The sequence below is a fragment of the Dipodomys ordii genome, unplaced genomic scaffold (genome assembly GCF_000151885.1).
Source record: "Dipodomys ordii isolate 6190 unplaced genomic scaffold, Dord_2.0 Scaffold200, whole genome shotgun sequence".
NCBI classification, from domain to species: Eukaryota; Metazoa; Chordata; class Mammalia; order Rodentia; family Heteromyidae; genus Dipodomys; species Dipodomys ordii.
The window spans coordinates 1897881-1920957 of record NW_012267416.1 but is presented as its reverse complement, the minus strand read 5'-3'; the positions used below and the strand labels follow the sequence as shown (position 1 = coordinate 1920957).

At 46.5% G+C, this 23077-nt stretch overlaps 1 protein-coding gene across 1 annotated transcript; it reads right to left on the bottom strand.

Moving 5' to 3' along the window:
• Nucleotides 1-11393: 11393 nt before the first annotated feature.
• Sap30l (SAP30-like) lies at nt 11394-20380 on the bottom strand. The gene is made up of 5 exons (XM_013034899.1): nt 20138-20380; nt 19988-20103; nt 15261-15383; nt 12766-12864; nt 11394-11638 (listed from the first exon to the last, which is right to left on the bottom strand). Exons 1-5 carry the CDS (start codon nt 20220-20222, stop codon nt 11510-11512), a joined length of 552 nt encoding a protein of 183 aa, XP_012890353.1. The 5' UTR covers nt 20223-20380; the 3' UTR covers nt 11394-11509.
• Between the last annotated feature and the right edge of the window lie 2697 nt (nt 20381-23077).

Below are 23077 nucleotides of genomic sequence, written 5' to 3'. Positions count from 1 at the left end.
CCTCCAGAGTAGTTAGGATTACAGGCATGAGCCACCAGCTCCCGACCCATTCTTTATCTTTTGATTGGAGAACTGATACCTTTAATAATGGTAACATTGAAAAGTATGTTGTATTTCTTATCATTTTGTTTTCATGATGCTTGCTTCTTTCCTATTTCTTCTTTGCTAATCAACTACAGACCTTGGAGATTTGTTCTTTCCTGTTTTTGATTCTTCTTCTGTGGATAATATTCCTTTCGTCCTCATTTGCAGTGATGGTTTAGTAGTTATGAGTACTTCAGTTTTTGTTTACTGTGGAAGGTTTCTAAATCTTCCTCTGTTATGAATAATGGTTACACTGAGTACATGAATCTAGGTTGACAATGGCTGTTTTTCAAGGCTTCAATTATGTTCTTTCATGTTCTTCTTGCATTTAGATTTTGTGTGGAGAGGTCTGCTGTTCTAATGAACTTGTCACTGGATGCAACTTGTTTCTTCTCCTTTGCTTTTTCAATATTCTTCCAGTATATTTAATGTTTTAATTATAGTATGTTTGAAGGGATTCTTCTCTGATCTTCCATTTGATATTCTGTAAGCTTCCTTCACCTGGGAGTTTTTCTCCTCTTTGGAGATGTTTTCTGTCTGCTATTATTTTGTTGAATAGTTTGTATCTCTTCTTCTAGACTCATTATTTATAGATTTAATCTTTTAATGGAGCCTGAGGTCTGTTAAATTCGATTGCCATTCTCTTACTGTTTTGACCATTCAATCTAGTTCCTCCTCTTTATCTTCAACCCTTAGCATCTATAGTCACTAGCATTCTATAAGCTAAACTTTCAACTAAGTTATTGTGAGAAAAGTACGTCTTTACTATGGAAGTATGTTGCTTCCTTTCTGTTCATCTTGAGAAAATTGTTTTTCTGAGTTCCTACTTTGGCTGGATTGGCTTGGCCTTGTTAATTACACTTTAGTCCCATCCATCCTTTCTCTGAGCACTTTAAGATATCTTGTTAAGATGCTCCCTAAATTGTAATTACATCCTATTAGTTAAGCCACATCCCATTGAGTCTGTGAACCTGAGCTCAGCCAATGGGTGCAGAAGGGCGGCGCCTGCTGGGTTAGGGGAAACAAGGGAGCAGCCTGCCTGCTGTGTGTGCTTGCTTGCCAGATTTCCAGCTGGTAGTGCACACTTCTGTAGAAGGAAACTTTGACTTGTTGCGTTCCCTTGGAGGTGGTGTCTATTCCTCTGTGACTCCCTAACATCCCTAGCTATTTCTAACAGTTATTTAGGCTGAGAGCTTTGTTTCTAAGATGCCAATTTCATTTTTTCAGTATTTCTCTATCTTTTTTGAATTTCCCTTTTACATTCTGCAGTCTTCATTTTTAGTTGGTTTCATCTTATCGTATCTATTCTATCTAATCTCTATCTATCTATCTATCTATCTATCTATCTATCTATCTATCTATCTATCTATCTATCTATCTATCTATCTATCTATCTATCTATCTATCTCTATTCCTAGGACTTGAACTCAGGCCAGGATGCTGTCCCTGAGTTCTTTTGCTCAAGGCTAATGCTTTACCATTTGAGCCACAGCTCCATTTTCAGTTTTCGGTTATTAATTGGAGAGAAAAGTCTCCTGGAGTTTCCTTTCTGGGCTGGTTATGAAATACCATCTTCAGATCTCAGCCTCCTGAGTAGCTAGGATTACAGGTGTGAGACACCAGTGCCCAGCTAGTCAGCTGTTTATTTGTCTCGTCTTTTGTTTGTATCCAATTTGCTTTTGTGCAGCTGCTTGTATATCACCTTTTTAATCTCCTTGGTAATTTTTATCAGTTTCCCCCTTTTTAATGATGATTTCAGAGAAAAAGGAGAACTAAAAAGTAAATGAGTAGAGATTTACCTATATGATATGCAAAAAAAATACAAATGAACTTATAGAAGCAACCAACTCAACATAATATCAAAGACATATATGAACAAAATAGGAATTTTCAGTTGTTCCTATATCTACGTGTGGTAGAAATCATTATGATTTAGGACTAGGTGGGTGGGCCTCTGTCTCTCTAAGCTATCAGAATGGGATGGGGGTCATGGCCATCCCCAACAGCTGAGTACTTGGAAAACCTCATGCTCAAAACTTCATTGCTGTCAACTGGGTGCCAGTGACTCACGCCTGTAATCCTAACTACTCAGGAGGCTGAGATCTGAGGATCACACTTCAAAGGCAGCCTAAGCAGGAACCTCCACAGACTCATCTCCAATTAATGACAACAAGCTGAAAAAGCTAAAAGTGGAGCTGGGCTCAAGTGGTAGAGCACTAGCCTTGAACAAGCATGGGGTAAAGATGACAATGTTTCTAGTCCATTATCTTATTCCATGGTTTGCCGTGTGTGTGTGTGTGTGTGTGTGTGTGTGTGTGTGTGTGTGTGTTCGCGCGCGCGTGTGTGCACACACACACTTATCTTGGGGCTTGAAATCAAGGCCTGGGCATGGTCCCTGAGCTTTTTTGCTCAAGTCTAGCATACTCTAACACACGAGCCACAGCTCAGGTTCCAGATTTTTTCTGCAGTTAGTTGGATTATAGAATCTCATGGACTTTCCTGCACAGGCTGGCTTTGAACCATAATCCTCAGATCTCAGCCTCTTGAGTAGCTAGGATTACAGGACTGAGCTACTGGGTACCAGCTTGCTATTGGATTTTCTAAAGCTCTATTTGGAAACCAATTAATGTCTGGCTCCTTAGAGAAACGTCTGTTCTCATGGCACATTAAGGTCTTCATCCTTTGAATTCTCAAAATGATTATTTTTGGTTGGTCATGGGGCTTGAACTCTGGGCCTGGGCACTGTCCCTCAGCTCTTGAGCTCAAGGCTAGCACTCTACCACTTGAGTCACAGCACCACTTCCTGTTTTCTGGTGGTTTATTGGAGATAAGAGTCTCATTGACTTTCCTGATGTGGGACTGGCTTTGAACCGTGATACTCAAATCTCAGTTTCCTGAGTAGCTAGTATTACAGGCGTGAGCCAACAGCTATAATTTTGGCCCTCATAGGGGTCATTCAGTTTAGGGACAAAGCACTGTGTGTGGTCCACACTGAAGGAGCTGGAGGGCAGGGGCGGAGGACAGCCGACAGAGGTATGGAAACCATTGCTCAGTAGGAAAATTGGAACCTCCCTCCTCTCCTACAGTGAGTTCAGACATGTAAAAACGATGGCAGCATGATTAACATCAAGCTCAGGGGAGAGCCAGGAGTACCACCACCCCTCCTCCACAAGCCACAGGAATGTCACTTTCCACCATGACACGGAGAGGCAGGCAGGGAACGGGAGAAAGGAAGATAAGGATGGTGGAGAAAGGAGGAAGCAGACTTGTGAAATTCCTGATTTCAATCTTAAGACCAGAATGCATTACTTCTATTTAAACAATATACTCGAGAAAAATCTTAGCTTGGTGTGGCTTTGTGTGACTGTAATCCTAGCACTTGGAAGGCAAAGGGAAGAAAAACACAAGTTCAAGACCAGCCTGGGCTACATAGGCAGCTGCTGGAGAGAGGTAGGGAAGGAAGGAGGGAGTGGGAGGGGGGAAGACAGGAGGGGAAGAATGCTGGTCAAAGGCTCTACCTGCTAGGCCTCAGGAATCTGCTTCACAAAAGTTCAGGGTCACAGATCCAGCATTTTTCAATCTGTAATATTTGGCTTATCTAGGATTCCGTCAAAATGATTTAGCATAGGCTGACAGGAGAGTAGGCAAAGATTTTATTTATTTATTATTTACTTATTTTTGTGGTACCAGGGTTTGAATTTGGGGCCTTGTGCTTACTAAGATGATGTTCTATCACTGAAGCTACATCTCCAGCCCAGTTTTTTTTTTTTTTTTTTCTGGTTAACTGAAGATGGAATCTTGTGAACTTTTCTGCCCACGGCTGGCCTCAAATTGTGATCCTCAGGATCTCAGCCGCCCGAGAAGCTAGCATGAACAGGCACAAGCCTGATGCTTGGTTCAGAGACTGAATTTCTAATGTATGCTCAAGTGACAGACCAATATTACACAGTAAAGTTCTACTGTAGGTGAAATGCTAGCACACGTCAAAAAATAAAAAAAGAAAAAGAAAAAGGTTTTAAAATTGGGTACCAATGGCTCATACTTACAATCCTAGCTACTAAGAAAGCTGAGATCTGAGGAATGAAGTTCAAAGCCAGTCCAGGCAGGAAAGTCTGTGAGACTCCCGTCTCCAACTAACCACCAAAAAGCTAGAGTAAAACTGTGGCTCCAGTGCAGAGTGCCAGCCCTGCATGCAAAAACTCAGGGACAGGACCCAGGCCCTGAGGTCAAGCCCAAAGTACTGGCATGCACGCACACGCACAGTTGTTGAGATGTTTAACATTGGGCTTGCTGGGTAGCGGTGGCTCACTCCTGTAGTCCTAGCTACTCAGGAGGCTGAGATCTGAGGACTGTGATTGGAAGCCAGAGTGGGCAGGAAAATCTGTGAGACTCTCTCCAATTTACCACCAGAAAACCAGAAGTAGAGCTGTGGCTCAAAGTGATAGAGTGCTAGCCTTGAGGAAAAAAACTCAGAAATAGTGCACCGTGGGCCTTGAGTTCAAGCCCTACAGTCAGCAAAAAAAAAAAAAAATCCCAGAAAGAAATTCAGCAGTATCTCTTATTCAGATCCTTTATTACAGGGGAAAGTCGGGCCACCCCGCCTGGGTGATATTGCAACATGAAAGGTCACACAGCATAGTAAGGAGACTCAGAGGAGGGAGAGCCTGTCAACAGTACAGAGCCAGAGGTTACAAAATTTAAAAATACAAATGATCCTCCGGATTTGGCAGGAAACAAGTACAATACGAGGAGGCCTGGAATGGAAGGGCACTTACTTTTTAATAAGGCAGTTACAAAATGGACCAACCCCCCCTCCCCCCAAACCAAACTCCATACCCCAAAATACACTCTGATGGGTGTAAGAGATAATAGAAATAAAATATAAGGGTCCTGTCCACCTGTCTGTCATTTAACGAATGTGCTTGGCGAAAGCAACAGGACGCTTTGTATTGGAGATGTATGCTAGGGTAATGGATGATTTGAAAGGTTTCTTCAATAGGGACAGGTCCCATTTCACCCCAACACACAACACCCACTTTTCCCTTCCCAATACAATGACAGGAATAAAGATATCCCCCTAAAGCATGCACTCTCCAGGCCATGATTTTGAGCTTGTTGGTCCTTCAGTTCTATGACCTTGCTCTTAACATTGGAAGCTAGAGGTCCCAGGAACTGAGCAGACAGAGGAAACAGGACCATGGGACATGGTCCAAGCCCGTGTCATTAGGATTCAGGCAACATTCATCCCCTACGAGAGCTTCTGAACTCTGGTCTTAAAATGCTTTTCCTACCAACTCACTTTGCAGAACTCAGCTTAGCAGCCATCATCTCACTTCACCTTGAGCTCTGAAGGTCAGTACAGGCTCAGAGCCACCTTGCCTTTGGACATGCCTTGCTTATAAGTTCTAAAGCTGAGGGTTACCAGGCACTAATGGCTCATACCTGTAATCCTTGCTACTCAGGAGACTGAGATCTGAGGATCAAGGCTCAAAGCCAGCCCAACCAGGAAAGTCTGTGAGACTCTTCTCTCTAATTCAACACCCCAAATAAAAAATAAAAATCTGGAAGTGGAGCTGTGGCTTAAGTGATAGAGCATTAGCCTTGAGCCAAAGAGCAGAGACAGTACTGAGGCCCTGAGTTTGAGCCCCAGGACTGGCACAAACAAACAAACAAAAAAAAAAAGGAAGAGAGAAAAAGAGCCAGGCACCAGTGGTTCACACTTAAAATCCTAACTACTCAGGAGGCTAAGATATAAGAGTCATGGTTCAAAGCCTGCCTAGGCAGAAAAGTCCATGAGACTCTTACCTCCCATTAACCACCAGAAAACCAGAAGTGACACTGGTTCAAAGTGGCAGAGCGCTAGCCTTGAGCACAAGAGCTCAGGGACAGAGCCCCGACCCCAAGTCAAGCCACATGACTGCAAAAAGAAGCTGAGGGCAGTTACCAGATTCAAGTGTAATAGTGTCATTGCACACTGAGTGAGGAGTGTGAGACAGGTCTCACCCTACAATGCCAGAGTTGTACTTCATTACCCTGTTGTCTAAAAGTGGATGAATGGTCAACAATACCTAAAGACTTTCCAGCTTGAAGAGCTGTCACTTTCCTGATTCTGAGATATACGGTCCCCACTCCCAACTTCTTGCAGTTGACTTTGCTTTTCCCAGTAAAAACTTCATGTAAACCAGATGTAATCCCAGCCTTTGGGAGGCAAGGCAGGAAAATCCTAAGTTCAAAGTCCAGCAAGATCATCTCAAGAAACAAAATAAAACAAAAAACTCAACCAAAGGAAAAATTCCAGAACTGTGTGTGTGTGTGTGTGAAGTCCTATATTATAGGAACCTGAAGGTACCAGCCCTCTGCAAACACAGAATTTAACTTCAAGCAAAGTAGTGCATTTTTTTTCTCTTAATCTAGCTGAAACCTTTCCTAAATAATGTTGTGAACGCTCATCTTTGTGAGGCAAGCACCAAAGTAAGGCTTCAAAACTGTCTCATGTGACTCTGGGGCAGGCTGGTGCCTACCATTCCTCCCACCCCATCCTGCAGCTTTGGCAAGAGCAAGCAGCTGGTGTACACCTAGCTGCGGAGCCTCCTCAACATTCTCCAACAAGGAACTAAGCACAGTGGGACTGGGGGGGAAGGGGAATTGGACATCAAAATGTCAGCCAGGCACTGGTGGCTCATGCCTGTAATCCTCCCTACTCAGGAGGCTGAGATCGGAGGATTGCAGGTTGAAGCCAGCCCAGGCAAGAAAACCTTGTGATACTTTTATCTCCACCAAACTACCCAAAAAGCCAGTAGTGAAACTATGGCTCAAGTGGTAGGGTGCTAGCCTTGAGCATAAAGAAGCTCAGGGACAGTGCCCAGGCCCTGAATTCAAGCTCCAGGACCAGTACCCAAAAAAGAAAAAGAAAAAAGAAAAGAAAGTCTATGTCCTTGTTGCTACTTTCAGAACACAAACATGACACAGTGCTAGGATCCAATCCTTTGCCAAGGTCAAGAACTTTGTCCACCTGGCCACAGACTAAGATGGAGATGAGAGACAACAGAGCAAAACAAAAGCCAGACATTTACAAAGCTCTAGCGGGCATGGCCAGGAGGCAGCTGGTGAGTTCTGTCCTCAGGTATTTAAGCTCACAGGGCGCTCTCCCTTGGTGGGAGGGTTACAGGTATAATGCTGACCTGGATAGGGAGTGTGGACTGATGGCTTAAGGCCCTTTCCCACTTTTGGCTCTTGCTGCTAGAATGCCTGACAGATTGTCTTCAGATGATGTCTACAACACAGTATTTCTGGGACCACCACTTTAGTGGTTCTCTCCCCTCCTCTCCCTCCCACAGGCAGTTGCAATGTACAGTATTACAACAACAAAAATTCTTGCAAAATGAACAGCCTAATTGGGTACTGGTGGCTCATGCCTATCATCCTAGCTACTCAGGAGGCTGAGAGTTGAGAATCATGGTTTGAAGCCAGCCCAGGCAGGAGATTCCATGAGACTCTTATCTCCAATGAACTGCCAAAAAGCTAGAAGTAGAGCTATGGCTCAAGTGGTAGTGTTAGCCTTGGGCAAAAGCTCAGGACAGCATCCAGGCCCTGAGTTCAAGCCCCAGGACTAGCATAAAACAACAACAAAAAACCCTCATCAAAATAAACCTCACCAATGCCAAGGATCCAACATTCCACTTGCAAACATGATTAATAGCTGTTCTTTGAGAGGCTAGCTGTGACTATTTAGCTATGATAGGATGGGAACAGTTCATCACCCATGGCTGTTAAAACACATGTGAAATTCCTCTTCATTTTTATTTTCCTGGGGCTCCAACTCTGGTCCTGGGTGATGTCCCTGAGCACCTTTTTGCTTAAGGCTAGTGCTCTACCACTTGAGCCATAAAACTATTTCTGATTTTTTTTCTGTGATAAGCGGTAAGAGTCTCACACACTTCCTTCCCAGGCTGGCTTTGAACTGCAATCCTCACATCTCAGCCTCCTAAGTAGCTATGATTACAGGCATGAGCCACTGGCTCCCAGCTCCTCTTCATTTTAAAGACTCGTTTTGACTCTTTTGGTTACCAATCTTTTATGAGATTCAGCTAATATATGATTGTCCCAAGCTAGTGCCAAATGTAAATGTTCCTTAAAGAAGTGTTTGTCTAGGGACTAGGAATGTGGACTGGTAGAGTGTTTGCCTAGCATGCATAAACTCCTGGGTTTGATTCCTCAGTACCACATAAACAGAAAAAACCAGAAGTGGCGCTGTGGCTCAAGTGGTAGAGTGCTAGCTTTGAGCTGAAGAGCTGAGGGACAGCGCCCAGGCCCAGAGTTCAAGCCCCACGACCGGACCAAAAAAAAAAAAAAAAAAAAAACCTTAACATGAATGGTGGGATTTTACATTTTCATGTAACAAATCTCAGCAAATGAAAAGTCCATGCCAAGCTAGCAGAGAGGCAGGGACTGGGCTGTTTAAGAAGTGAATGCCAGCCAGGCACTAGTGCCTTATGCCTGTAATCATAGTAACTCAGGAGGCTGAGATCTGAGGACTGTGGTTCAAAGCCAGCCAGGCAGGAAAGTATGTGAGACTCCTCTCCAATCTGCTACCAAAAATGCAGAAGTGGAGCTATGTCTCAAATGGTAGAATGCCAGCCATGATCACTAAAGCTCAGGAACAGTGCCTAGGCCCTGAGTTCAAACCCCAAGACCAGAACAAAAAATAAAAATAAAAAAAAGTGAATGCTAGTTCTGAACTTGAACTTCTGGTGTTGCCCAGAAACAGACAAGACAACATTGAGCCATTACAGGTAGGAGAGGCTTGAGAGTACTTGACAGGTTGACAGGTGGTATAAAAATGTCAGCAGCCAAGACAAACACACCCTCCCTCAACCCCATATTCCCTGCAGCTGGGCTCAGACCACTTCTAGGTGGAAGTCTGTTCACAGATAAACCATCAGAGGCTGTGGAAGGGACTAAGGCAAGTGGTTCGATGAAAGGACACACTTCTGGACATGAAGGAAATGTAATATTCAACAGCCTTTCTCATACCTGATCTGCTTTAAAAGGTTGAAAAGCTGGGGTTTGATGTGGTTCAGTTGGTGGAGCACCAGCCAATAAGCAAAGCATCAAGGTACAGAGTTCAAGTCCTGGTCTCAGAACAACAACAAAAAAATTGAAGAGCTACCCATACCATCCACATTGCTAAATCAGCCCTCTTCTGAGGAAAGACAACATGAAACTCTAGGTTCGCAGCATCCTGCGGAAGTGAAAACGTTCCCCTGGGTTTTTCTTGGGAACAAAAGCATTCCTTCAGATCATGTGAACAGGTGGGTCCCAACCCCACAACTTATAAACATAGCCACCTTTCTCTCTCTCTCTCTTTCTCTCTCCTAGGAAAGCAGATTGGTTGCTAAAAACAAAACAAAAATCACACAAAAAAGCGACTTGACCTACATGCCCATCATTTTGGTTTAAGTATCAGAAAGACATGGCCATTTCCATAGAGCAGATTGATGGTGCTTTAACCTTCTTGGCCCTACCTGCCCCAGACTCTAGCCAGCCCATTGAGCTTTCTTGATACCCCATCAGGATCTGTTAACAAAGTGGGAGAGATCATCTCTACACATGCACCAAGTCTGTGTGTAGGAGTGAAAATACTAGGAGGCCACCTTGCCCTCCACAGCCAGGAGAGGCCTCAAATCCTCAAAATGGGGCTTCCTCATAGCCCCATATATGTTCTATGTACATCCATTTACACATATTTAAAAAGGCTGCAATCTGCAAGACATGCATCTTAAACACTAGTAAAAGCTTTGCTCCAAGAAAATACACTGCATTTTAGGGAGGGTGGGACTCTGTCCCCAGTCCTCAGAAAGCACAGGTGCACAGTCTTCTTTCACAGGACCAAATGTGGGAGGGCACATGCCCGGCCCTGCTCATTGTGGCTTTCGTCCTGAATCCTCTAAGACAATGCTCAGATCAAGCCATCTATGAACACTCTCTCAGGCTACTCTTTCCACTGCTTCTTTCATCACTTAAGGCTTAAGAAATAACTCAGCATTGAAACCAATTAGGAAGATGACACCTTTGGCCAATGTACAGGGTTTAAGATGGTTGGTCAGAAATAAGAACCCAAATCCCTTTTTACCCCCTTTTGAGGGGTTCTTTTTCTCTCAACTTATCTACACACTCTGCCCCCAAAGACATTGATAAGAGATTTTCCACAAACATCATTTTCAATCTAACACTTTGTTTTCATTGGATACTTTGGCTCTGATTTTTTTTTGAAGTGAAAAAAAAAAACCAGGTCATTATTAATACTATCTAAAGTTCCTCTACCAATTTTTTTTCCCTAAAAGGGAAGCAAATTTCTCAGGTTGACACTGATGTTGGCTGGATTTCTGAGCGGGAATCCTAGTTTTGGCAGCTTTCCTGGTCATTGGGAACAAAGGACTAACACTAGCACAAACCACCGAGGTGGTCACAGCAGCACTGGTCTGCAACCATGGCTAACATGTGATTCCAGTGATGTGCAGAAAGGCATACACCAGCCGCCCCTCCTATGAGAGCTTTGGGGGTCATGGTTTCTAATCAGAACTTTGTATGTGCAACTGCTTTGAAATTCTCATTGGCTCCAAAGGCCTATCAGTATGTCAGGATTCCTGCCTTACACAGGGCTGAGCAGTGAGCAACAGGAGCAGCAGCGGTCTTGGTTAAGGAGAAAGTGAAGCAGAGCAGAGATTATCAGGTTGGCTTTATGACAAGTCAATTAGCCAACAAACCCTGAGTGCCCAGTGTGCACAAGGCACAAGGCACAAGGCAAGGGAGGGGACCCAGGGTCAAACTGATTTGCTCTCAAATGACAAAGCTTGTAACTGAGCAGGCCTGACTACATCCCCGATGGGAAGCCTGTAAGTCCAGATGTGCACCTGCTCCCCTACTTCCAACATCAGCCATGCCTTCCTGCTAGTCCACAGCTGAGCCTTGCTGATGTTACAGAATGACCGCCACAATAGCTCCCCTCCCACATTTCCAGTAGAACTGACTGAGTGCTCTGGTGAATACTGTGAGACAACATTTTGCATTCTTTCCATGATTCTGGGTATTTATTTTTCTTTCACGCCAGTAATTACCTTTAAAAAAGAGTCCTTTTAGGGGTGACATTGTCCAAAAAAGAAATGTAGTCTTTACCTGACTTATATAACTGTAACCCCTCTGTACATCACCTTTGTAATTAACAATAAAAAAATGTTTAAAAAAATGTCTTTTTATACACATACTCAATCATGAGAATATAATCCTTCTGACCAAAAAGATTTACAGTATTCATCATTCCAACTTTTTTTTTTATTTACAATAAAAGTTAACAGTCATCACGGGCTTGAATGACGCAGATATCACCTGGGCCTCAGGCTTCTATCCTCTAGGCGAGGCGTTCTCCTCACTCCAGTTGCTTGCTGCCCTCGGACTTCTGGTCCAGTCTACTCTTGTTAGTCTTTACCATGTAGATGAAGTAGGCGAGGGTCTCCTTCTCATTCACAGGTATGTTCCTGAAGTGGCGGCTGACGGTCTATGTGGGGGGGAGGGGGGAGAGAAACCAAACCACAGTCCCATAAACCATGCATGAATCAGGGCCATACTTTCTGATCTGAGGACATGAGGGTACAGGGGGCTATGGTTATGGCAGAGCCTCCTAGGGGAGGCAGACCTCAGTGCCCTCTTCTCCAGGGAGTTAGGATTCCAGCCTTCCCAAAGCAGAGCTTTAGCCTTATGACACTGCCACTGGCAGTGGGCCATCGCTTGTATAATTTCCTGTCAGCCCAAGGTAGAAGAGGCTGGGACTGTTTTACTTGCCCAGTTGCCACCATACCTCTGAGGTGGTACAAGTGGGCAAAACAAAATGTGTGTTAAAAAAAAAAAAGAAAAGAAAAGCTGAGCACTGGTGGCTCATGCCTGTAATCTTAGCTACTTGGGAGGCTGAGATTTAAGGATGATGGTTCAAAGCCAGCCAGGGCAGGCAAGTCCAACACACACACACACACACACACACAAGTGAAGGTATGTCTTAAGTGGTAAGAGTGCCAGACTGGAGTGAAAAAGCTATAGGACTGCACCTGGTCCCTGAGTTCAAGTCCCAGTACCAATGTGTATGCACATGCATGTGCACCAACACACTCACAGACAGATTTGAACAAATGAACTTAAAAAAACATTCAGGACTTAGAATCAGGAGTCCTAAGAATCTCATTTCCATTCTGATTTTTCCCCCCTATGCTGGGGTTCAAACTCTAGGCTTGGGCATTGTGCCTGAGCTCCTTTTTGCTCCAGGGTAGCACCTTACCACTTGAGCCACAGCACCACTTCTGGCTTTTTCTGTGATTACTTGGAGATAAGGGTCTCACAGATTTTTCCTGCCTGGGCTGGCTTTGAACTGCAGTCCTCAGATCTCAGCCTCCTGAGTAGCTAGGATTATAGGTTCGAGCCGCCAGTGCCTGGCTTGCTGTTGTGGTTTTAAGCAAGTCATTTTCTCTCTCTGTGCCACTGTTTCTTTTCTAGAAATGAAATCTTTCCAAATTTAATGCTTTGGGATTCTACATTATGTGGAAGATGAGAATAGACACTTGTGTGCAGAATTATGGAGAACGCCACAATGAGTGGTGAGAATCGGGACCACATGGAAACCACACATCTACCTACTTCTGCTAACTGGGCCTTATTAAAGCCTGGTCTGGTCTGCAACTTGTAGTGTCGTTTATAACGTCGCAGAGTGTTCACCTGCAGCTGGAACAAGTCAACCTGGAGAGAAGAGGAGAAAACACATTATCCATCACTTGACCAGGCAGGATTCAGTAAGAACCCACTAGCTGCCCAGCATACCCTAGAAGTAGGGGTGAGGAAGGGGAGGGCTACAAAAGAAAAGTCTTAGAGATTGTCCAATGAGGATGAGTAACTGGGATGGAGGATAAGAAATGACTGGAAAAGAGTCCTGGCTGGGGAGGGCTGATCCCAGGAGACTGGTGAAGGAGGTGAAGCAGACACTGAGGAAGAGTGTAAGGTGTGAGGGGACCATAAGCACAGAAATGCAGAAGATGAAGGGTTTGGGGGTTCAGGGTCCCAGGAAATCGGGGTAGTTTCAAGGGAAAGATGGTGGTGGTGACAATGCCTTGGAAGTCAGGAGGAGCTATGATGGCTGGCGGGGGGGGGGGATGGGGGAGGAGGGAGCTGCAGGAACTTGGGAGTTGGTGGGGGTTTACAGGGAGCACTGATTCACCAGGGAAATGAGTCAAGCTCTGGAGGGGTGGTGACATTAGAGGACATCAAGGAGGGATGTCCTCTAGAGAGGACTTCTAGAGAAAGAACATGCTAGAACTAGGCAGCAACTAGAGAAAGAGGGGCATTGGAAGAAGTATAACTGTCAAATAGCTCGTTTTTTGTTTTTGCCTAGGCTCAGCCTTCAGGATTTGGAAAGTCTTAACAATCCTCAAGGGAAAGCTGGAAAGCGTCTGTGGTTTGCACACAGAAGCAGGCTAGGGTCAGGGTCTCTGTAGATGGCTAGAGAACAGAGCGGAAGGGACCCCCCCACATCACTTTTTTTTTTTTCCAACACAGGAAGAGAGGAAAGCTGCACAGTCATGAAATATTGAAGGCCCAGAAAGTTGGGCTGCCTTTACCTGCCTCTAAAAGAGATGTTCTTGCTTCAGGCAGGTGGAGAGCACTTTAAAAACAAAATGAATGATCAATATGAGGGACCGAAGCCCTTCATTTGTTTCAAAACATTCCTCAAAACCTTTGCTTTTTTTTCCCCCCCTAGTGAAAGGCATTTAGAAAGCAAATGCATCTTTATAAAATAATAATAATAATGCTAAAGGCCACAGAAAGACACTGTAAACTAATGTTGGAAAAGGGGACATGGGGAGGAGCAGAGGGGGAGGGCTAGATTTTCAAAGGTTTCCTTCACATCTGCAGACAAAGGCCCGCCTACTCTTTCTATTCCTACACATGCATTTTCACTCTTGAGTGCGAACACGCGGTTTGCCTTATGAAATATTCATGTGTCAAATATTCAATGTATACTTATAAAGGGTTCTTCTTTTGCTGAGTCTTAAGTAAAAACAATTTAGACAGAAAGAAAACCCCATATTCCTCTCTTGGAGCCTCATTTAATACTCCCAGGCATTCTAAGGAAAGCCGACTCTGGTTGAAAAAGGCTACATCATGTAGTTTACTGCAGGGGTCAGCTCAGGATGCTTTGCCCTCGGGAGAACACATGGCCATGTTTGAAGATGTTTTCTGACTGTCAAAGATAGAGGCAAGCTGGGCACTGGTAGCTCATTCCTACCCTAGCTCATTCCTACCCTAACCAACCCTAGCTACTCGGGAGGCTGAGATCTGAGGTTCCCGATTCAAAGCCAGCCCAGGCAAGAAAGTCAGAGACTCTTACCTCCAATGAACCCCCAGAAAATAAGAAGTGAAGCTGTGGCTCAAAGTGGTAGAGCATTAGCCTTGAGCTAAAAGAGCTCAGAGATAGCATCTAGGCCCTGAGTTCAAGTTCCATGATCAACAGGGAAAAAAAAAAAAGATAAAGGTGATATGTTCTAAACATCCCATAAAACCCAGGATTTGCCCCCATAATAAAGAAGCATCTGGTCCTGGTCCCAGATATTAAGATTGCCAGGGCTGAGAGCTCTTGTTCAATGGAACTGGGTAGGAAATGCATCCTTCGGAACAGGCCTTAACCAGCAGTTATGGAATCAATGTATGACAGAAAACTGAGCTGGTACAAACTGAAGACTCTGCACCTGTATCTGACAGACCAGAAATCTGAGAAGAGAACTGCTCCTCGATCATAAATGGCCAGACCCTAGTGTTAGAGATGAAAAGGAGGCTTAAGGTGATCAATAGGTCATGGTGAAGCATTTGTCAGGGGTTTCTTAAATAAAAGCAATAGGGTCTATTGGAAAGGTCAATGACCTCAGGTCTCTGTGCCTTTCTCGAAGTTATAGAACAGCTCAACCAGTTGATTTCTAAGTGTTCAGATTCAATGGTACTATAATTCACTTTTCACTAAAAAAAAAAAAAATCCACAGTGAAACACAGGGGACTAAATTAGTTCTTAGCACAAAAAGCAGACCAGACCAGAGGAAGGAAAAAGCATGCTTCCAGTGTTCTCTGGCTGACTTCTTGGTCTTTACCTCAGGAATGTCAGTGTCGTGCTCAGGAGAATCGCCGCCATCGTCACTCGTCTTTCTCTTCCTTTTGTTTCGTACACTCTGGATGAAGTTTTTATGGAAGTCACAGATATACAGGTGCCTTACCTGATGGGAAGCAGATAAGAGTGAGAATTGCCAGTTGCATGGCAATAGCAGGGGGTCTCTGTCACACTACGGGGCTCTCTTCTTGGCCAGGCATTGGAGAGACAGAAGAACAAAAGGCAGGCCATGTTGGGCAGATGCTTACTACAGAGCTAGGAAATAAGAAACTGAGGCCTGAGGCGCAGCTCAGTGGTTGAGCAAGCACACACATGTGCACATGCGCATCCGTGCATCCCCTTCCTCCCCAGTGACCAAGTCTGACCAAGTCTCCAGGAAACGGTGAAGATAAAAGAAGATGGGTTGGGAGAAGGGAGGATTTGCAGGCCACCAGGAAACCTTTCACATATGAAGGACAGGCAAGACAGTGATGCCAAATAAGGCTACCAAAGGGGGCGGAGGCCATCTTGTGGTCATGTGGGCAGTGGGACTCTCCTCAAGGCTTGTGAAGTGAGGAGTTATAGGGCCTTTTCAGAACACCTGTAGGAATTACAACCTTGCAGTGTGGCTGGACAAAGGAGGGAAGCAGGGATTGGGTAGGGGTATTTGGACACCCAAGTTTATACAAACAATATCTATACTATTGAAACCCTTTGAAAAACTCTTTCCGTGTAGCAGTGTCTTATATAACCTCACATCTGATCTATAAAGAAGTCCAAAGAGGGTGCTGGGGACATATACCTGTCATCTTATCTACTCAGGAGGCCAAGATCTGAGGATCTGGGTTCCAAGCCAGTCAGAGCAGGAAACTCTGTGGGAATTCTTATCCCCAATTAAGCAAAAAGCTGGAAGCAGAGGTGTAGCTCAAGTGGTAAAGTGCTAACCTTGAACAAAAAAGCTACGGAAAAAATGCCTAGGCCCTGAGTTCAAGCCTCAGTACCCGCCCCCACCCCCCGCAAAAAAAAGAGGGAAGAGATGCAGGAATTCTAAAAGAATGTGCACATTATCGCTGATATGGAATGCAAGCTGGAGCACACTAGTAAGGGTACCAATAGCAGCTAAAATATAAAAAGTATGCTTGACTCCTTTGTACAACTACTTAAAGATAAAAACAAAATAAAAGCTGGGCCAAGGTGGCTCATGCCTGTCATCCTAGCCGTTCAGGAGACCCAGATGTGAGGATCACAGTTTAAAGCCAACCTGGGAAGGAAAGTCCATGAGAACCTCAATCTCCAATTAAACACCAAAAATCCAGAAGTGGAGCTGTGGCTCAAGTGGTAGAGCACTAGCCTTGAACACAAAAGTTCAGGGAAAGTGCCAAGGCCCTGATTTCAAGCCCCAGGACCTGTATCCCCCTCCCCCCCGCCACAAAAAAGAAGAAGTATGCTTGAGCACATAAATTCCAGAGTTGCCTGTGGGAACCATTGAAAAACCTTACAGAAATGGGCTGTCCAAGTCAATGACTAGGGGTTGTTGATATTGAAACAGATGTTACACAAATGTTCTGGAAAGAAGTCGGAAACTGAGTTTATTCCTTAAATAATCCCCAAAGATAAAAGTAAGCTGACAGGAAAGGAGCATCAATTAATTTAGGCCTCTTCATGGAGAAAAAAAAATACTAAAAACTGTTTATTCAGATGAATTATCATTTTCATGTAGTGGGATTAGTGAGCCATAAGTGGTTCTAAGTTTATACTGTGATGGTGTTTTGGTAGACAGCAGGCACTCAATAAATGCTGATGCACTGATATAGGCAGTTTGATATCTAAAAGCTGCATCAGCCAGTAAAAGCTGTTACTTTCATGGCTGCAAATTTGAACAGCTTTGCCAAGTCCACTCTGTCAAAGGACTTTCGGACACAGTATGTGAAACTGTCTCAAAGATGCCTACCCAGCTGAAGAAGGGACCATGGGATAAGCTTTTTTCCAGGAAGCAGCCATGGAGACCTGATAGGCAACTGGTTCAAGTACACACTGGAAAACTTCACGGGAGAGCACACAGATAAGGATTATTTCCTAAAACTTCATCTGGGAGGCATCAGGTCATGACACTACAATCAAAGAATCTTAGATGGAAGAGAATTTAGCCATCACTTCATGACCACTAGCGCCAATCTCATTTTCTAGAGCGGTTAAAGTAAAAATCACCCAGCTTGGGGAAAATGGTCTGGCCAAGATCACACAGACCTTCTGACTCCTGGTTCACTTCCTTTCCTATCCCAATACTTTCCTTTATAAAGTGCTTCAAGTACTATGTCAATTGGAGAAATGTCTGCAAGCATCTGGGTAAGTTACTGAGTATCGCCAATGTCTACATAAATTGAGTTAAACTGCTTGAGTTAGGTTTTTGCTGCTGTTATTTAAAAGGTTCTCAGCTAGGTGCTTTAACAAGGTAACTTGTGCCTCTCCTTTAACCTGTCAAGTAAAAACAGGTCTTCATTTAGCTCAGTGGGTTCTGAGGGTGGGCTGGGAACAGGAAAGTGGAAACAAAACCTGTGTCCTATGTTTGTATCTCTTGTTTCACTCTGTCCAACAGCTAAACATTTTTTGTAACACAGTAGTTAGTTAAAATTGAATTCCTGCCCAAACCTGTGAGAGCTAAATAGAATACCTTTCAGCATCAATGACTCCATACCACCACCCTGCAACAAGTTATGAAGGATTCCACCTTCTAATCTCCAGCTACCTTTTGGGAATGTTCTTGCCAAGGTTAGCTGCCTGCCTCTTTTCCGGACTCATGAGATAACCAGGCATGGCCCATATCTGTGGGATCCATAGGTTAACAGGGCCTTGCTTGCAGTAGCAAAATCATTCAGAGGTAAAGGCAACCAAGGGTGTAAAACTGGAGGGCCTGGCTGGTGCTCATGAGATTTAGGAGGCTGAGATCTGAGGATTGACACTGCACAAGCAGGGAAGTCCATGAGACTCTGATCTCCAATTAACTATCAAAAAGCTGGAAGTGGGGGCTGTGGCTCAAGTGGTACGGAGCCAGCCTGAGAGGAAAAAGCTATGGGACAGCACCAAGGCCCCGAGTTCAAACCCCAGTAACTGGCATGCTTGTGCACCCCCCCCATGTGTGTATATATATATATATATATATATACACACACACACACACACACACACACAAGAAAAAATGACTAGAGGCTGTTCACAGCCTATAGATAAGATAGCCAGTGTTTGTAAGGGAATATATTCACTACTGTCTAAAAATTAAGCATTTCATTTTGGTATCTGGTCAGCTGTTTGCTCAAAATGAATTTTCAATCATTTAAGATAGACTGGTAGTAAGAAAGCCTTTGACTGACTCCCCCCCACTATCCCCCACTGTTTAAAAATAACACCTTTTCGTGCAAGAGCTTCATATATACAAGGGTTAAATAAAGCTGGGGGAGGGGATAACCTCCAAGAAAAGACAAGATTTACAAAGAGTTATTAATGAAGGCTTATGCAGGAATCTTGAAATAAGTCAGAAAAAGACTTTAGGAAGTTAAGCAGCCTCTTAGATGCTGTGTGCCTTTGATACTAGTGCTTTCTACCTCTGGGCCTCAGTTTAACTGGAAAAATCTAAAGTAGAAAAGTGGCCTTCCCGGGGCTGGGAAGGTGGCTCAGTGGTAGAGCGCTTGCCTTGCATGCCTGAGGCCCTGGGTTCGATTCCTCAGCACCACATAAGCAAAAAGAAAAGAGCTGGAAGTGGTGCTGTGGCTCAAGTGGTAGAGCGCTAGCCTTGAGCTGAAGAGATGAGGGACAGCGCCCAGGCCCAGAGTTCAGGTCCCACGACCGGGCCTCCCCCCCCCAAAAAAAAGAAAAGAAAAAGAAATGTGGCTTTCGTTTAACCTCATAAATTTCCCCATTATTAATCATGTAAGCTAGTGAACATTAAAAAATACTCCTTAGCTCACTACCAATTCCTAATCATAAAGCGGCCACCATTTAAAGCCTGTAGCAACAGATGTCAAACTAAAAAAGTTCTTACAACAGGCCGCTTTAGCATTATTAGCTAAAAGTGCAGAAATCACAAAGGAAGTTTCCTATCAGCAGGCACAGAACACCATACTCCAATGTAAATCCCTACCTTCCAAAAAAGCCCCACCCCCACTAGTCACACTGCCAGAGCCAACTCGCAAGACCTGACCTTGGCCTTGTTTCTGTCACATCCTAGGAAAAAAAAAAAACCAAAAACTCATTCCCACAACTGAGTACAAAGCAAGCTCCGCGCCCCACTGTAGAAACCGGCTGCGGGGGACAGGAAAGTCACTGGCCACCTTTCCCCGGGGTTTCTAGAAAGAGGAAGTTGCTGCAGAGCCCCGCGGATCTCTTCCACGCTGATCTCTCGGTCTTTGGTGGGATACGCCACACGAAAACAACCCACCCACCTCTCACTCACTCACTCTCAAGTCCAACCCCACGGTTAAATCTTCTCGATCCAAGTTCCACGACGCTCCAACCTCCCCTTCCCCCCACCCCCTTAATCCCCTCCCAAACTCCCAGATCAGGGTAAAACCACGCAAGCACATCAGCGAGGAAACCAGCGAGCGGCCTTAACTCTTCAATTCCGCCCATCAGGTGTTGGCGAGGGGGACCCAGGCATCCACCCCGGGTGCAGGGTGCAGGGCACGGGGGGCCCGGGGACCTGCAGGGTGTGTGTGTGTGGAGGGGGGGGAGACTCACGCTCTTGTCGATGTCCAGCTTGAGTTTCTTCTGCGAGATGCTCTTCTGCACCCGCTTGCTGAAGGAGGCGTTGCCGGCGGGCCGGACGCAGCGCTCGCCGTCCTCGATGAGGCAGGGCAGCAGCGGCGGCAGCGGCGGCGGCGACGGCGACAGCAGCGGCGGCGGCGGCAGCGGCAGCAGAGGCGGCGACCGGGGGCCCTTCGCGGCTGTCCTCCTCCGTGCTGAAGCCGTTCATCTCCCCGCCCCGGCTCGGCCCCTCCGGGGGGGAACAGGCCCCCGTTCTAGGCCACTCCGCGGCCGTGCTCCCCGCGCGGGACCGGGCGCCGCGATCTCCGCCCTCCCCACGCCCGACAGTCCAGGAGTCCGTCTCCCGGCCGGCGCGGTCCTGCCCGGCGTCCCCCCGCCGGGCCCCGCGGCTCCCGGGGTGCGGGGGTCCCCGGCCTCCCTGCGCGCCAGGCCCCGGGGTCCGCTCCCGCGGCTCGCACCGGGGTCACTGGCGGCGCCCGCGGCCCCACACTAGTCTCCGGCGCTGCCGCGGCGGCGGAACGTCCCGGGGAGACGCGTCTCGCGGAGCGGCCACTGCCCCGGGGCTCCGGGCCGCGCGGCCCCCGGGGTCTCCGAGGCCCCCGCCGGCTCCCGCCTTCTTTCGGTGGCAAAGCAAAACTCGCTGGTCCGGCAGCTCTCCCGGGGTGGCGCGGCCTCCCCCACGCACACCCCCTTCGCGCGGGGCCCGGCCTGGAACCCGCAGTGTCCGGGCCCCGCGGCGCGTCTGGCCGGCCCCACCCCTGCAAGCCGCTCGGCGGAGCCCCGAGTCACGGCCGCAGCCCCCAGGGCCAGCCCGGACGCCACCCGCCCGACGCGCCGCACCACAACAGTTCGCTTCCCTCCCACCCCTCCCGCCCGCCTCGGGACAGCGGAAGTTCCGCCTCCTGCCGTCTATTGGCTGCCTTTGCTTTCTGGGCGGGGGCTCCCCCGCCGCTGGTATGTCTCATTGGACTCTGCCGCTGTCATTCTTCGGTTCCAGGCTACTTCCTGGACTCTGCTGGGATGGGTTCAAAGTAGAGAAAGTGGAAGAGGAAAGAGTTACCGGGGCGGGATAGGGGAGCCGGGCCGTGGACTCCGCGGCCTTGGGGAGGGATGGCGAGCCGGAGCCTGGGTGGACGGAAGGACAGACTCTGGAAGCGGAGGATCGCGTTCGCGGGCAGAAGGAATCACAGACGTGGGCGGGGGCTTGGGGGGGGGACAGGCTTAGGGGAGGGGCGTCTGAAAGAGATGGGCCTTGGTTGGAGAGATGCTGTGGGCCGAGGGGGCGACCTGAATCCTCCCAAACCCCCAGACCCGTGGGAAACTGGGCAGGGACAACCAGACAGAACGTCCACCATGGTGGGAAAGACAGAGGGACAATCCCCGGTAGAGATGTGTGTTGAAGAGGTGGCGGGGCAGATGATGGAAGGGGGGAGGGCTCCTGCGAGGTAGTCGGAACCCCCAAACTGTGAACTTGGGGGCTGTCTCCCCGGACTTGTCCCCTATCTCGCCACTGGGAGAATGAATCCGAGGAAATCTGGATTACGGTATGGAGGGTGGGCTGAGTGAGCCGCGGGGAAGTTTTGCCGAGGAGATGGAGAAAAGGCTGAAAGGAGGTGAGGGGATCCAGGACTAATCTATCCTGGTGGGGAGAGCTTGTGGGGTCTTGAGGCCCTGCCTAGAGCTCCAGATTGTAGTCTTATTGCTTTAAGTCTCCAGGAATACCCAGGAGGAGACAGTGCCCTGCCCCAGTGACACCCCACGCTCCCTGAAAGTTTTAGGGGGATCTCTAGTCTAGTGCCTCTACCCCCCTCAACTGGGAAGCTGCGGGATGAGAGGATGAATGGAAGTAGCTCAGGATGCTGCATTTGGAGGGGAGTCGTGTTTCCTGGAGAGAGGTGTGTTAGGTAACAGGTAAGCACATGTTTTTATTTCATTAGACTAAAGTGCAGAGGAAGTTCCGGTTTGTATCCTGATAGAAAAGGAAATTCAAGTTCTGAGGCAGTTGCTCATGATCTTAAATTGGCCGCAGTGTGTCATGTTAATCCGGCTTTTAGTGGACTTGTGAATTTGGACCAGTTAAGTTACTAATTTCTTTTTTCCTCCTTCTCCTCCTCCCCCTCCGCCGTGCTGGTACGGGGGACTTAAACTTAGGGCCTGGGTACTGTCCCCTAGCTTTTTTGCTCAAGCACTATCACTTTGAGCCACAGCTCCATTTCGGCTTTTTTTTGGGTAGTTTGGAGATAAGAGTCTTGGACCTTCCTGCCAACTCTAACTTTGAACTGAGATCCTCAGATCACAGCCTTCTCCAGTAGCTAGGATTACAGGCATTCCCCGCCTAATTTATTAATTTCACATTCGATACTGTCATCTTAGGGAACAGACCCACCAGAGAATTTAAGCACAATTGGAGGCTGAGGGTAAAGCTCAGTGAGAGAATGCTTGCCTAGCAAAGAGGAGGCCTTGGGTTTGATGTACAGCTAAACAAAACAGGTGCATATAACACAGCCAAAGAAAAAGCACAATGTATTTATTGTGAGATTATAAAAAACATCTAAAAGCTCCAAAAAGAAACACAACATCTTTAAAATAAGATGTACGGTCAACATTGAAAGTAGTTTCACCATGAATGTGCATGCACAAGCACATGTAAAATTACCATCAACTTAAAAAAGGATTGATGAGTTGGAAAAAATGCTTTTTTTAGTTCTCTTTTGTGTGTGTTTATCTCTTTTGAACTTGGAGCCTGAACATTGTCCTTTAGCTTTTTTGCTCAAGGCTGGTGGCTTGCCATTTGAACCACACTTCCAGATGGAGATCAGAGTTTCAGTCTTCTTGACTGGTCTGGCTTCCAACTGCAATCCTCAGATCTCAGCCTTCTGAGTAGCTAGGATTATAGGCACGATCTACCAGTACCTGGCTAATACTTTCTTATGTTAAGTAGAAAATGCATGATAAACTAGGTGCCAGTGGCTCACACCTGTAATCCTAGCTACTCAGGAGGCTGAGATCTGAGAATCGGTTCAAAGCCAGCCTGGGCAGGAAAGTCCATGAGACTCTTATCTC

Coding starts and splice junctions, on each gene's coding strand:
- Sap30l (XM_013034899.1), bottom strand. CDS start 20,222: ATGAACGGCTTCAGCACGGAGGAGGACAGCCGCGAAGGGCCCCCGGTC. Junction 20,104..20,137: donor TGCCGCCGCCGCCGCTGCTG/TCGCCGTCGCCG, acceptor CGCCGCTGCTGC/CCTGCCTCATCGAGGACGGC. Junction 15,384..19,987: donor AGCTGGACATCGACAAGAGC/GTGAGTCTCCCC, acceptor GCTTCCCATCAG/GTAAGGCACCTGTATATCTG.